The sequence below is a fragment of the Pelophylax lessonae genome (assembly GCF_965119305.1).
Source record: "Pelophylax lessonae genome assembly, chromosome: 13".
NCBI classification, from domain to species: domain Eukaryota; kingdom Metazoa; phylum Chordata; class Amphibia; order Anura; family Ranidae; genus Pelophylax; species Pelophylax lessonae.
Window position 1 is genome coordinate 24057129 of NC_138780.1, and position 13825 is coordinate 24070953.

At 44.2% G+C, this 13825-nt stretch overlaps 1 protein-coding gene across 2 annotated transcripts in view; it reads left to right on the forward strand.

Annotated features, from left to right (window-relative positions):
• ARNT (aryl hydrocarbon receptor nuclear translocator) overlaps positions 1–13825 on the forward strand; it is a 117820-nt gene that overhangs the window by 96269 nt on the left and 7726 nt on the right. For both annotated transcript variants that reach the window (XM_082275507.1, XM_082275508.1), the window contains 5 exons: positions 1152–1226; positions 6503–6654; positions 7493–7603; positions 10410–10485; positions 12608–12731. In XM_082275507.1, coding sequence (XP_082131633.1) covers positions 1152–1226; positions 6503–6654; positions 7493–7603; positions 10410–10485; positions 12608–12731 — 538 coding nt within the window. The remainder of the gene's footprint in view (positions 1–1151; positions 1227–6502; positions 6655–7492; positions 7604–10409; positions 10486–12607; positions 12732–13825) is intronic.

The following is a 13825-nucleotide window of genomic DNA, read 5'->3' on the forward strand; positions in this document are numbered from 1 at the left end:
GCCAAATTAAAGGTGAAGTGTAGCCAATGCTTGTTTGGCTGGTCTTCTGTGGATCACATGTGTGCAGCTCATTTTGCTCCCATGACCCGTGTACCATGACACTTTTTCAGCAGACAGGGAGCTGAAGCCCACTCTCAGCTGATGCCACAGAGCTGGTCCAGGCTCGGGAAAGATTGCGACCATATAGTCGGGATTCACCCACATGCCTGGACCAGCATCTGGCTCAGCCTCTCCTGCCCCCTCCACAGCCCAGTGCTCCAGTGAGCGCTGGAGGGGCAGAGCAGACAGCGGTGACTGACAGTCACCTACTCTCTGCTTAGGAAGCTCTGAGAACCGAGCGATCGGCAGTGTTTGATCACTCGGTACCCAGTGATAGAGGTGCCAGGCGACAGATACAGCATTGGACCGATGCTACATCCATCTAGGTAAGTATTATGTGAAATAAAATAAAAAAATACTCTTCAGTACAGTTCATACAGGTTTTCAGTCTGGGTGCTTGAAATATCATGGTAATGCACACTTGTAATTTGCTGGAGCGCATTATTGTGAGAGCTTTCTTGTGAGACAAAATGGTCTCCCTGGCATCTTGGGTAAAGCCAGGATCCAGAGTAAAACTTTTAAAAAATTTTATTTATTTTTTTTACCACTAATTTTGGCACCTTTTTGTGAAGATTTTTTTACTCGGGGAATGGTATGTTGTCATTAAAGTAGATCTTGAAACTTCATTCAATAAAAATATAAACTGCACTAAACAAAATGCAGCTTTTTTTTATTATTATTATTATTATTATTAATAGGCAGTGCTCACGTTAGGCCTTTATGCAGCAAATTTGGCCATAACTGTTTTTTTTTATTTTTGCGCTTAAGCTGACATACTCTATATTTCCATCATGGTAGTAGGGAAGGGTTAAAAATCCCTGTCAAGCTATTGTTTTGCGTCCCTTGCATCCTAACCTGGAGATGCATCAAGAACTGAGAACAATCTCTCTCTGATGTCCCCATTGGAAGATTTCCACCCTACCCCAATCCGGATTCCTTGTTTCCCATTCCCACTATATTGCCTATAGTGTTGCAGTTTGCAGCCACTATCTTGGAGTTCACAGTAAATGCAGTAAATGTTCTCAGTCTGATAAGTGTTGTCCTGTATTTAGGAACTCCTAGGGAAGGACATAGTGGAATTTGCCCACCCAGAAGACCAGCAGCTTCTCAGAGACAGTTTTCAGCAGGTAATACTTGATTATGGACCTTTACACTTGATTTGCATACGTAGAAATATTTATGATCTGTTTGTGGGATAGGGTGGTCTAAGTTAATTAAATCCTCCCGTCAAAACAGAAATTTAAACCTTTAGAAGTTTATAGGAAGCGCAACCTATGTGTAGAATACATGATCGGAGGCAGCAGTGGCATCACTCCCCCCATCATATGGCCGCTAGCTCTTCTATGCACCATATCAGGTTTTCACATATTCCCATATACCGGGAAATCACACACATTTTGTGCTGACTGTGTCAGAGGAAGGAGCGGCAGGGGTGTGCTAGAGCAGTGAGTAACAGTGGGTCGGGGGGGCTGCTTAACAAAGACACTATCATTGATCCCTAAATGGGTAAAGTCACATTTCCTTTTAGTGAAGTCCTCCTTTCAGGGCTAAACAACGGGTTCCCTTTAGAGCCAGCTACTATGGCATCTGATACTTTCTCTTCACCCCCATGCTGCTCCCTTTACATGAAGGGTTATTAGATAAATGTTCACCAAAAACACTTCAGCACTAAACTAGGGATCCACCAATTATCAGCAAAGTCGATATGCATTTTCCCCGATATATCGGAATCGGCAGTTACCGATATTGCCGATATTTTGGAAAGTGCTTGTACCGGAGTGATGCCTGCAGCTAGAGTCATCACCCCGGTACCGGTACGGTACGGTCGGCTGTCTTGTAATGACAACCGATGCGGCTGAGAAGCTGCTCGGCTGTCATTACAAGGAGCGGGAGGGGACGCCCCCCCCCCCCCCCTCCTCCCACCGCCTTCCGTGGCTCGCCCGGGTCTCCCGTCCCACCCGGGCAACCAGCCTGCACGGCCGCCGAAGACCCGATCAAAGCCGCATTCGGCTCTGATCAAGTCTCCATGTAAAAACCCGGAAGTGATGTCATGACATCACTTCTGGGTACTCAGCGCCAGATTTAAAAAAATGACAGCATTCAAAACAGCCAAACTTGGCATTTTGAATGCTTTTAAGTGCAGAGGAGGGGTTTGGGGTTTGACCCCCAGATCCCTCCACAACAGTACCTGTCAAAATAAAAAAAAACATTTTTTAATGTACGAAAATATCAGCTGATACCGATATGCGATGACCAAAATATTGGTATCGGCAATAAAAAAAACTATATCGGTCGATCACTACACTAACCCGAAGGGGAATCTTCAATCTCGCTTCCTTTTACAATGCTAATCAAGGGTGCTGCCCTCCACAGACCAGGAAGTCTTCCAAACAAACTACAGAAAACACACAGGAGGGGGCAACCACCTCGTGCATCGCCATTGATAAGTTTATTAAATCCACAAAGATGAATGGATACTCCCATCCCAATAAGAAACGTTGAGCGAAGTCTGATCTGATTTGCTCCACCTTGGACGCAATGTGACTCGTCCTAGGAACAAATGGCTGACACCATTTAAAAGATCTTTCACTGTGAGGTTGGTTTAACTCTGAGGAAAGGGGCATGACCCCTGAAACGCGTCAAACATCCGGCCATTTGTTCCTAGAATGAGTCACATTGCGCCAAGCTGGAGCAGATCAGTTTTGCTTGATGTTCTTTATTGGCATGCGAGTATCCATTTGTCTTTTTGAATTGAATAAACATCAATGGTAATTCACAAGATGGTTGCGCCCTCCTTTGTGTTTTTTGCAGTTATTATATAAATCCCTGTGTGAGCTTTGAGTCAATCCAAGCCATAGCTTACAGGGTGGAGGACTCTCTCCACACCCCAGTGTGATGACACTGGAGCTTTAGCTGACCGTTTCCAAGCACCAGCTTTGTTATGTGGGAGAAAAGGGAATTTGGCTCTAGTCCGGGAGAGTGCAACCAAGAGTGGCTCCAAAGGATTCTGCAATGAAATCAGGGCTAGGACTGAAGACGAGGAATCGGGAGGAAAGAACAACTTCATTATTTCATAAAGCAGCATTCACCAATCAGCCATAACTTTATAACCAATGACAGGTTAAGTGAATAACATTGATTAATTCATTATTCGGTGGGGTATATTAGACAGTAGGTAAACATGTTGTCCATTAGGTTAATGTGGAATGCAGAAATAATAGACATCACGGTTTGTGGTATGGGGCTGCAGTTGTCCACAGCCAAAAGCGTCTACAGTGGGCATGGGAGAATTCGAACTGGACCATGGAGCAATGGAAGAAGGTGGGCTGGTCTGATGAATCATGTTTTCTTTGACATCATGTAGATGGCCATGAGCGTCATTTACCTGGGGAAGAGATTACACCAGGATGCATTATGGGAAGAAGGCAAACCAGCTGAGGGCAGTGTGATGCTTTGGGCAATGTTCTGCTTGGAACCCTTGATCCTGTCATTCATGTGGATGTTATTTTGACACATACTACCTACCTAAACGCTGTAGATGACCAAGTACACCCCTTTATGGAAACCGTATTACCTGATGGCAGTGGCCTCTTTCAGCAGGATTATGTGCTCTGCCACACTTCAATAATGGTTCAAGAATGGTTTGAAGAATACGAGTTTGAGGTGTTGACTTGGTTCCAAAATCTGCAGATATAAATCCAAATTCACCTTCATTTTCACCCCTTTAATTTCAGAAGTAAGGACATGAATGGCCTTATTGCATGTTGTAACTGCAGTAAAAAATGTCCCGCAGAGTAGGTTCAGGAGCACTCTCATCAAGATCTCCCCGCACTGAGTCTGGGATGGGAATGGAGGCATTACTCACTGTGTCCCACATGGGAGAAGCAGCAGCGTCAACAGGCCAGGCCTCCTCTGCCTCGGTCAACACTGACCGCAAAGCACTAGTCCCTTCAAGGACGGAGTGGGGTTTAGTTGGGGTATCCTTGCCGATTGATTTGTCAAACCGCTTCAGGGCTGCCTCTCTGGCCGAGCGGGATGGCTGGCCCGCATGGTCCTCGGGTCCCGGAGTCTCCTTTCCTCTCCTGGACATCGCACCGTTGGTGGAGTTCGGGCTGGCAGGTAAGTAACACCCTCAAGAAGGTCGGGAGGTAAGTTGGTGAACAGCAGCAATACCGGCAGATTGTAGGATAATATATATATATATATATATATATATATATATATATATATATATATATATATATATATATATATATATATATACAGTGGGTACGGAAAGTATTCAGACCCCCTTAAATTTTTCACTCTTTGTTATATTGCAGCCATTTGCTAAAATCATTTAGGTTCATTCTTCTTCCTCATGAATGTACACATAGCACCCCATACTGACAGAAAAACACAGAATTGTTGACATTGTTGCAGATTTATTAAAAAAGAAAAACTGAAATATCACATGGTCCTAAGTATTCAGACCCTTTGCTCAGTATTTAGTAGAAGCCCCCTTTTGATCTAATACAGCCAGGAGTCTTTTTGGGAAAGATGCAACAAGTCTTTCACACCTGGATTTGGGGATCCTCTGCCATTCCTCCTTGCAGATCCTTTCCAGTTCTGTCAGGTTGGATGGTAAACGTTGGTGGACAGCCATTTTTAGGTCTCTCCAGAGATGCTCAATTGGGTTTAAGTCAGGGCTCTGGCTGGGCCATTCAAGAACAGTCACGGAGTTGTTGTGAAGCCACTCCTTCGTTATTTTAGCTGTGTGCTTAGGGTCATTGTCTTGTTGGAAGGTAAACCTTCGTCCCAGTCTGAGGTCCAGAGCACTCTGGAGAAGGTTTTTGTCCAGGATATCCCTGTACTTGAATGCATTCATCTTTCCCTCGATTGCAACCAGTCGTCCTGTCCCTGCAGCTGAAAAACACCCCCCACACCACCATGCTTCACTGTTGGGACTGTATTGGACAGGTGATGAGCAGTGCCTGGTTTTCTCCACACATACCGCTTAGAATTAAGGCCAAAAAGTTCTATTTTGGTCTCATCAGACCAGAGAATCTTATTTCTCACCATCTTGGAGTCCTTCAGGTGTTTTTTAGCAAACTCCATGCGGGCTTTCATGTGTCTTACACTGAGGAGAGGCTTCCGTCGGGCCACTCTGCCATAAAGTCCCGACTGGTGGAGGGCTGCAGTGATGGTTGACTTTCTACAACTTTCTCCCATCTCCTGACTGCATCTCTGGAGCTCAGCCACAGTGATCTTTGGGTTCTTCTTTACCTCTCTCACCAAGGCTCTTCTCCCCCGATAGCTCAGTTTGGCTGGACGGCCAGCTCTAGGAAGGGTTCTGGTCATCCCAAACGTCTTCCATTTGAGGATTATGGAGGCCACTGTGCTCTTAGGAACCTTAAGTGCAGCAGAAATCTTTTTGTAACCTTGGCCAAATCTGTGCCTTGCCACAATTCTGTCTCTGAGCTCTTCAGGCAGTTCCTTTGACCTCATGATTCTCATTTGCTCTGACATGCATTGTGATCTGGAAGGTCTTATATAGACAGGTGTGTGGCTTTCCTAATCAAGTCCAATCAGTATAATCAAACACAGCTGGACTCAAATGAAGGTGTAGAACCATCTTAAGGATGATCAGAAGAAATGGAAAGCACCTGAGTTAAATATATGAGTGTCACAGCAAAGGGTCTGAATACTTAGGACCATGTGATATTTCAGTTTTTCTTTTTTAATAAATCTGCAACAATGTCAACAATTCTGTGTTTTTCTGTCAGTATGGGGTGCTATGTGTACATTCATGAGGAAGAAGAATGAACTTAAATGATTTTAGCAAATGGCTGCAATATAACAAAGAGCGAAAAATTTAAGGGGGTCTGAATACTTTCCGTACCCACTGTATATACACATATATAATACAGGATCAGCAACAGAGAGAGCTCTCAGTGTGTCTTTCTACACAAGCCACCCCCCCCCCCCCCCCCCCGCAGATATAAACCCAATTGATTATCTGTGGGATGTGCTGGAAAAACAAGTCTGATCCATAGAGGCTCCACCTCAGAACCTGCAGGACTTTCAGGCTCTGCTACTTGCGGCTTGGTGCCAGATACTACAGCATACCTTCAGAGGTCCACTGAAGTTGGCAACAAAAGGGGGATCTACTCTTATTAGTTGGGAGGTCATAAAGTTATGGCTGATCGGAGTATTTTGTAAGTCTTTATTCCAGCAATAGAAATTGCTAAAAAAAAAAAAAAAAATTAAGGCTTTAATATCACTTCAAATTAAAATCAGTCAACTGTCACCGTTGCTGTGCCAGATGTGCTGGGAAAAATTTGTAGTTTGTAAATTATTTTTTTTTACTTGTTTGGTTATGTTTTTTAAGATGTGCTAAGCTCCTAATTCTTTCTCTTTCAAGGTGGTGAAGTTAAAAGGCCAGGTGCTTTCTGTTATGTTTCGGTTCCGGTCCAAAAACCGTGATTGGCTGCTGATGAGAACCAGCTCCTTCACCTTTCAGAACCCGTACTCTGATGAAATAGAATATATCATCTGCACAAACACCAACGTGAAGTACGTAGATTTACTATTAGAATCTTAATACTATACTGCATCGTTTTATGGACAAATGGGAAGAGTACCTGTCACTTTGTAAAGGTTTTGCAGAGGGGGAACGAAGAGATTTTTACAGGTTACCTGTTTAGAGTTTCTAGGTCTTGGGCTAGAATTATTACTCTCGCTCAAATGTTCGCGACGGTACCTCAATGTGTGGTATGAACGCAATTTACATATGTGGGCACGACGTACATATGCATTGAGAGCATGCAGGGACAGGGGGGTACTTTACATTTTTTTTTATTATTTATTTTTCTCTTATCGTTCATTGACAGATGCAGTTCCTGATGCATATCAATAGGGTTATACTCCTGCAGGGGGCAGTATTGCTTGTGTGTATGCAGGAATCTGAGTTTTTCGTTCAGCCTGCTGGTTGAATGAGCAAAGAAACTCGACGTGTATACCCAGCTTACACTTTTCAGCGCAGGGCATCCTCTCTGCATCTCCACATCATATATCCTCCATCAATGCTTCTTCCTCTCCACTACAGCTGCTTACTAAATGGTCTGCTGCTCACTCCAGTCTGGGTGACACCCAACGGTTTACAACCTCCTCCTGCACAGCCAGCCTGCTACGTTACTCAGATTACAGGGGTGATATTATGACACTTGTGTGTTACAAGTGACTGTTCTCTGTTCTGTACTATGCCCATACACTACACTGCAGCCTAGCTATAGCATGGTCAGTAAAAAAATGTTTCACATTTTATACAATACCTTACAATTGCATCCTTTTATGATGGGCAGATATCTCAGATGCTAAAAATTCCTTACCTGTCTTTGTTCTTTTTTCCTAGGAATACCAGTCAGGATGCACGATCTGCTCTCTCGAGTACTATGCCAAGGCCTCCACTAAGTCAGAATATCTCCCACCCTCTGGAAATGGGCTCAGGGCAGCTTGGCACCAGGTTAGAAGTGTTATAATGTCATAATGGGGGAGTGAGAGTCTCATGCAGCCACTAAAATTACAAGTCTATAAAAATAATTTTGGTGTACATAATCATTTCAGCAGCGCAGTTAAGTTCATTAACAGGTCAGTTAATTAAAACTAACTTTAACACAAGCATTGCCTTTTTGCTACCACCTTGCTATAAGTTTTAGCAGTGCTGTGTTTGTGTTATCTGCATTAGCCTGGAATGTAGTTTACATTCTTCTCTGTCATTCTGGCACTCTTCACTTACTGTCTGCTGGTGCCCTGACATACCAAACACATGGAGGTTGATTTACTAAAACTGGAGAGTGCAAAATCTGGTGCAGCTCTACTAAGGAACCAATCAGCTTCCAGGTTGTTTGTTTTTTTTTTTGTCAAAGCTTAAAGTGGAGTTCCAGCCTATTTTGCAACTTTAGTGATTCCTGGAGTGCTCGCTATGCTGATCAACAATTGGGCATTTTCAATTTTTTTCGGGGGGTCCCTTACCTTATTTTCAGGGCATTTTTGATTGTACTTCCTCCTTCTCTCCCCTCTGTGGCCACGGTCACCGACATCACTTCTGCCTTTGCATTGCATCCTGGGAGCTGTTTGTCAACACTCCCAGGAGGCTGGAATCAGGAAGAACTCCCAGAACACTCCCTGGAATCAGGAAGAAGGACACAGCAGATTACACTGCGGCTTCAGGTGCCCACATCCAAGATGGCCGCTCCCAGACAGCGTTTTTAAAAGTAAGATTTTGACTAAAATCCAGTACTGTACACCTTGTAAGGCCGGTATTTGAGGCCGGAACTCCGCTTTAAGGCCCCTTTCACACAGACGGATCTGAACGGTCACCCCCATGCATCTCTATGGGGCATCGGATGTCAGCGGAGACATGTCCGCTGACATCCGATCCGTCAAATCTGGACGGATGGAAACCCTATTTTTATCCGTCCAGCGGATCGGATGAGAACGGACCGACGGTCCGTTCCCATCCGATTCCCCCATAGAGATGCATGGGGACCTGACAGCTCCGTCTCTGCACACAGCGTGGAGACACAGCTGTCATCCTCCTGCTCAGCGGGGGATCGGCGGATCGATCCCCCGCTGAGAAAAACGGAGTCCGCCTCCGTGTGTGAAAGAGCCCTAATTGAACAAGCTGTTCAAGATAGCAGCTAATTGGCTACCATGCACAGCTGCACCAGATTTTGCACATTCCAGCTTTAGCAAATCAACCCCAATGTGTTCAGCTTCATCAGTAACTCACTGTCTGCAGAAATAGGGAACTCTGTTATTACATTGTCCAGATCTTGAAGCTCTCAAGTTGCTTGTGAAGCTGTTGCATGGATAGGAGAAATGTGTACATCTCAAGAAGTTAAATACATCTGTCATAGAAATGATTAGTCACTACCAGAAATTAATTAAAGTGGAGTTCCAGCCTCAAAACGAAAATTTGACATCCGCTTGCTCTAAGTAACCTGAAAAAGAATTGGATAATCACAATTTTTTTTTTCTTTACTTACCTTGTTTTTGAAGAAAATATACTTCCCTTCCTTGCACTTCCTCCCTCTGTGACTGCGGCCCGCGCCGTCTCTTCCTGCTTGCATTGACTCCTGGGAGCTGAAACATAATCGCTCCCAGAAGTCAATGCGCCTGCACCGGCCCCGCTCGTCACTTCCGGTGCAGGTGCATCGTTCCCTGCTAAACAGCTTCTGGGCATGCCCAGAAGCTGTGCAGGGATGACGCGCCTTCACCGAAAGTGACGAGCGGGGCCGGTGCAGGGCATTCTAGGACTCAGACGTCACTGAAGAGGGCGCTCTGGCTTCAGTTGCCCACACCTGAGATGGCAGCGCTGGACAAGACATTTTCAGGGTAAGTATTTCTTCTAAAAGGTAAGTGAGCCCGCGGACAGTTCAGAGGCTATTGTTGGTGAAATGCACTAGCCCTGACTGTCCCGGGGGTATTTTTATCAGAAAAAAAATGTTTTGAGGCCGGAACTCCGCTTAAAGTAGAACTCCTGTTATTTTTTTTTTCTTTTCATTTAATCCCGGGTCCCCGTATATATTAAAAAATATTGCCAGTGCTCGCGCTTTTTCCCGACTTCCTCCTAAGTCCAACATCAGAGGTCCTTTTCTGGGCAGTTTGTGACATTGTTATTTTGCCTATTTTCTCTGAGCCCAGCCTGCCTTGCATAAGCCCCTCTAGGGGTTATATCACAGCACAGCTGAGTGGTAGTGGTAGTCACACGCCATTACATGAGCACCTTTCAGTCCTGAGGAATCTCCACCTACTGCCAGATGGAGGAGAGTTAGCTGGGGATGATGTCACAGCAGGGGTCTTCAAACTATGGCCCTCCAGTTGTTTAGGAACTGCAATTCCCATCATGCCTAGTCATGTCTGTGAATGTCAGAGTTTACAATGCCTCATGGGATGTGTAGTTCCACAACTACACAGGTATTGAATTCCACCAATTGTATTCTTTCACACCCCCACCCACTCTTATCCCCCATTATTGTCTTTTCCTCAGTTTCATCCTTCTGTGCATTCCGTTCGTTCGTTCAATATCTACAGAGCCTGTCATTTAAAACAGGAAAACAACCTCATACAAGTTTTCTTTTCACTTTTCTTCTTCCCTCATTGACCAGTGTTATAAAAATATAGAGCTTTTCAATTGGCCCCTTCCTATTGGATGATGCACATGGCTTTCTAATGTAATTTAATGTTATTCATGTTGTATGAGCTTCAGATATTGATTTCACACTAATATTCAAATATTTATTATGTAATAATTGTTCTTTGCGCAGACAACAGCCTCCGCCGCAAGCAGAACTGGATGTTGTAAGCAGCAGGGATAATATGGGCACATACAACCACACACAGGTGAGCCATTCTTCATATCAATCCCACTGATAGCCTAATGGTAATGTCTAGTGGTCCTGGTTTATATGATCGAAAAGAGATGACCGCACTCCGATATAAAATCAAACAGGAGTTTATTTATTCCACATCAAAAAATAGGCATAACTTCAACACTTCAAACTGTGAGTACAAGGACAAAAAGAGGTAGACGCGTTTCACGACTGGAAATGTCGCTTACTCATTACCAAGTGATTGGTAATGAGTAAGCGACATTTCCAGTCGTGAAACGCGTCTACCTCTTTTTGTCCTTGTACTCACAGTTTGAAGTGTTGAAGTTATGCCTATTTTTTGATGTGGAATAAATACACTCCTGTTTGATTTTATATCGGAGTGCGGTCATCTCTTTTTGATCATATGTTATTTGGATTACGGATCCGACCAGCACCTGAAACTACCTCACCTGGAGCGGTCTGTTTCCAGTCTGGATCAAATTTAGTGGTCCTGGTTTGTTAGGATATGGTGTATATATTTTATTATGTTTACATTAATGGGATTTAATCTTTACTGTCTGACAGGGAAGAATACATACCATAACCACTTCTGGACCGGAAGGTTTTACCCCCTTAATGACCAGGCCATATTTTGAGATTCGGCACTGCGTTAATTTAGCGAAAAATTGCGAGGTCATGTGACGCTGTACCCAAATAAAATTGATGTCCTTTTTTTCCCCCCACAAATAGAGCTTTCTTTTGGTGGTATTTGATCACCTCTGCGGTTTTTAGATTTTGCGCTATAAACAAAAAAAGAGCGTCAATTTCGGGAAAAAAAACGCCATATTTTTTAATCTGCTATAAAACATTCCCAATAAAAAAATCTTTTTAAAAATTTAATTTTTTTAATCAGTTTAGGCTAATTTGTATTCTGCTACATATCTTTGGTAAAGAAAATCCCAAAAAGTGTATTTTAATTGGTTTGCACAAAAGTTATAGCATTTACAAACTACGGGATCGATTTTTGGAATTTTTATTTATTTTTTTAGTTTTTACTAGTAATGGAGGCGATCAGCGTTTTTTAGCGGGACTGCGACATTGCGGCGGACAGATCGGACCCCTAACTGACATTTTTTACACTTTTTGGGGACCCGTGACACTAAAACAGTAATCAGTGCTAAATAATATGCACTGTTACTGTAAAAATGACACTGGCAGGGAAGTGGTTAACACTGGGGGTGATCAAATGGGTTAATGTATGCCTAAATGTGATTACTGACTGCGTGGGGGGGGGGGGGGGGGAGGGGGTTCTGTGACCGGCACATAGAGATCAGGGTTTCAGCTTAGCTGAAACTCCTGATCTCTTCCTGCCTGTGTGACAGAAGACTCGCCTGCTTTGTTTACATAAGCAGGGGGGTCTTCTGTCGGTTTCTCTGACGATTGCGAGAGGCCGGCGGCAATCGCAATCCTGATCTCTCCCTGCCTGTGTGACAGAAGACTCGCCTGCTTTGTTTACATAAGCAGACAGGTCTTCTGTCAGTTTCTCTGAAGATTGCGAGAGGCCGGCGACAATCGCCGCCGCTCCTCCTGCGGCCCGCCTCCCGCTGTGTCTAATCAGAGAGATCTTGTGCACAAAATCAAGTAGATCTACGTGATTTTGCGCAGCCGAGCCGCCCAGCAGGCCATAAATAATTAGCTGACACCTGCTGAAAAAATTTCACTATGTCTAACCACCGCGTGGGACAGCAGGGGACGCGCGCATGCGTGCCCCAAACCCAGAAGCAAGCCGGCAATGTTTATTTACATTGCTGAGCCTGCAGCTGCTGCTCGGTCACGGTAAATCTGCTGTGACCGAGCGGCATGTAGTTAATACTTCCACCACAGGTACAGGCGGTATGTAATTATGTCTGTGACTTAAGCTGGATACACGCTATCCAACTTTTGTGGTTAGATTTCCTTCATATTTACCTTTTCTATGTAGTGCAAGGGCCTGCCAGATTGCATACAAATTGAAAGTTTAGGTTTGACCTCATATTATATGGTTTTGGTAAGTCTATAGGAAAAAGTCTTCAGAAAATCTTATAGTGTGTATGGCCCATTAGTTTCCGGTTACCTGGAACCTCCTGTTTCATTCTGTCTTTTTTTGCAAATAGGTTCCAGTTCAGCCAGTGGCGTCAGCAGTTCCTGACCACAGCAAAGCCCTGGAAAAATCAGATTCCCTCTATGGTCAGGAGAGAGATCCCAGGTTTGCAGAAATCTACAGTGGTATCAACACAGGTGGGTCACAGATCAGTGTGGCTATATATGTTCTTTATTAATAATTATTGAAACAATATTACCGTACTATATAAACTTCATGTAAGAGCTTAATTTACCATCATCCCATGTAATATATTCATAAAAGTTAAACTAGTTAAAGTGGTAGTATACTAAAAAGAAAAAAAAAACCCTGCAAGACAAAGGTATAATGAGCTAGTATGCATCGCCTACTAGCTCATTATGAAATACCTTAGAACGAAGCCCCGACACGGACACCTGGACACTGCTGTGGGAGCTGACATGATCTCTCGGCGTCTCTTCCGGGTTCGGCGGCTCCGGCGCTGTGAGTGGCTGGAGCCGCAATGACGTCACTCCCTCTCATTTTCCGGCGCTTCCCGGCAAGGAACGCTGAAAGTCCGCCGGACCTTCAGAGTGCATGCGCCGCTCGCGTCAGCGGCTGCATGTAGTGCAAATATCTCCTAAACCGTGCAGGTTTAGGAGATATTAATTGTACTTACAGGTAAGCCTTATTATATGCCTACCTGTAGTTAAAAGTCACAAAAAGCGGTATACTACCACTTTAAAGGCAGACATTCTCTTTACAAAATGTCTTGGTTAAAACTCATAGTGGACCTTCACACAAAAACTGAGGCAATGACCATTGCAACCTTGCAAAAACTTCTAAAGTGGTATAATGCGCTATGGTCACATACAAATTGACCAATCGGAGTGTTGCGGCATGCAAAGGCGGAGTTTAGCTATCTAACCTATCTGCTGTTATTCAGCCATCTGAATGTAGCTTAAGTCATCAGCCAGTGCATGCTGGGTCGGTGATGTCACAAGGGGGCGGTGCCACCAAGTGATGTCGGGTGTCCCCGCCCCTTAGGTATGTAAGAACTGTCAGGCAGTGGAGCAGGCAAATGGCTGAAGCCTTCGGCGCGAGCAGATTTTTATTTTTTTTCCTGGGTTAGCGGTGGCAGTGGGCGTCATGATTGACAATGGATCTACACCTGGGGAGATTATTTTTTTGCTTTTTTAATGAAGGAATTGTCAAAAAACGTCTGTTTTTTATTTTTACACTTTTTGTGGTGAATGAGTAAGGGGTACAATGT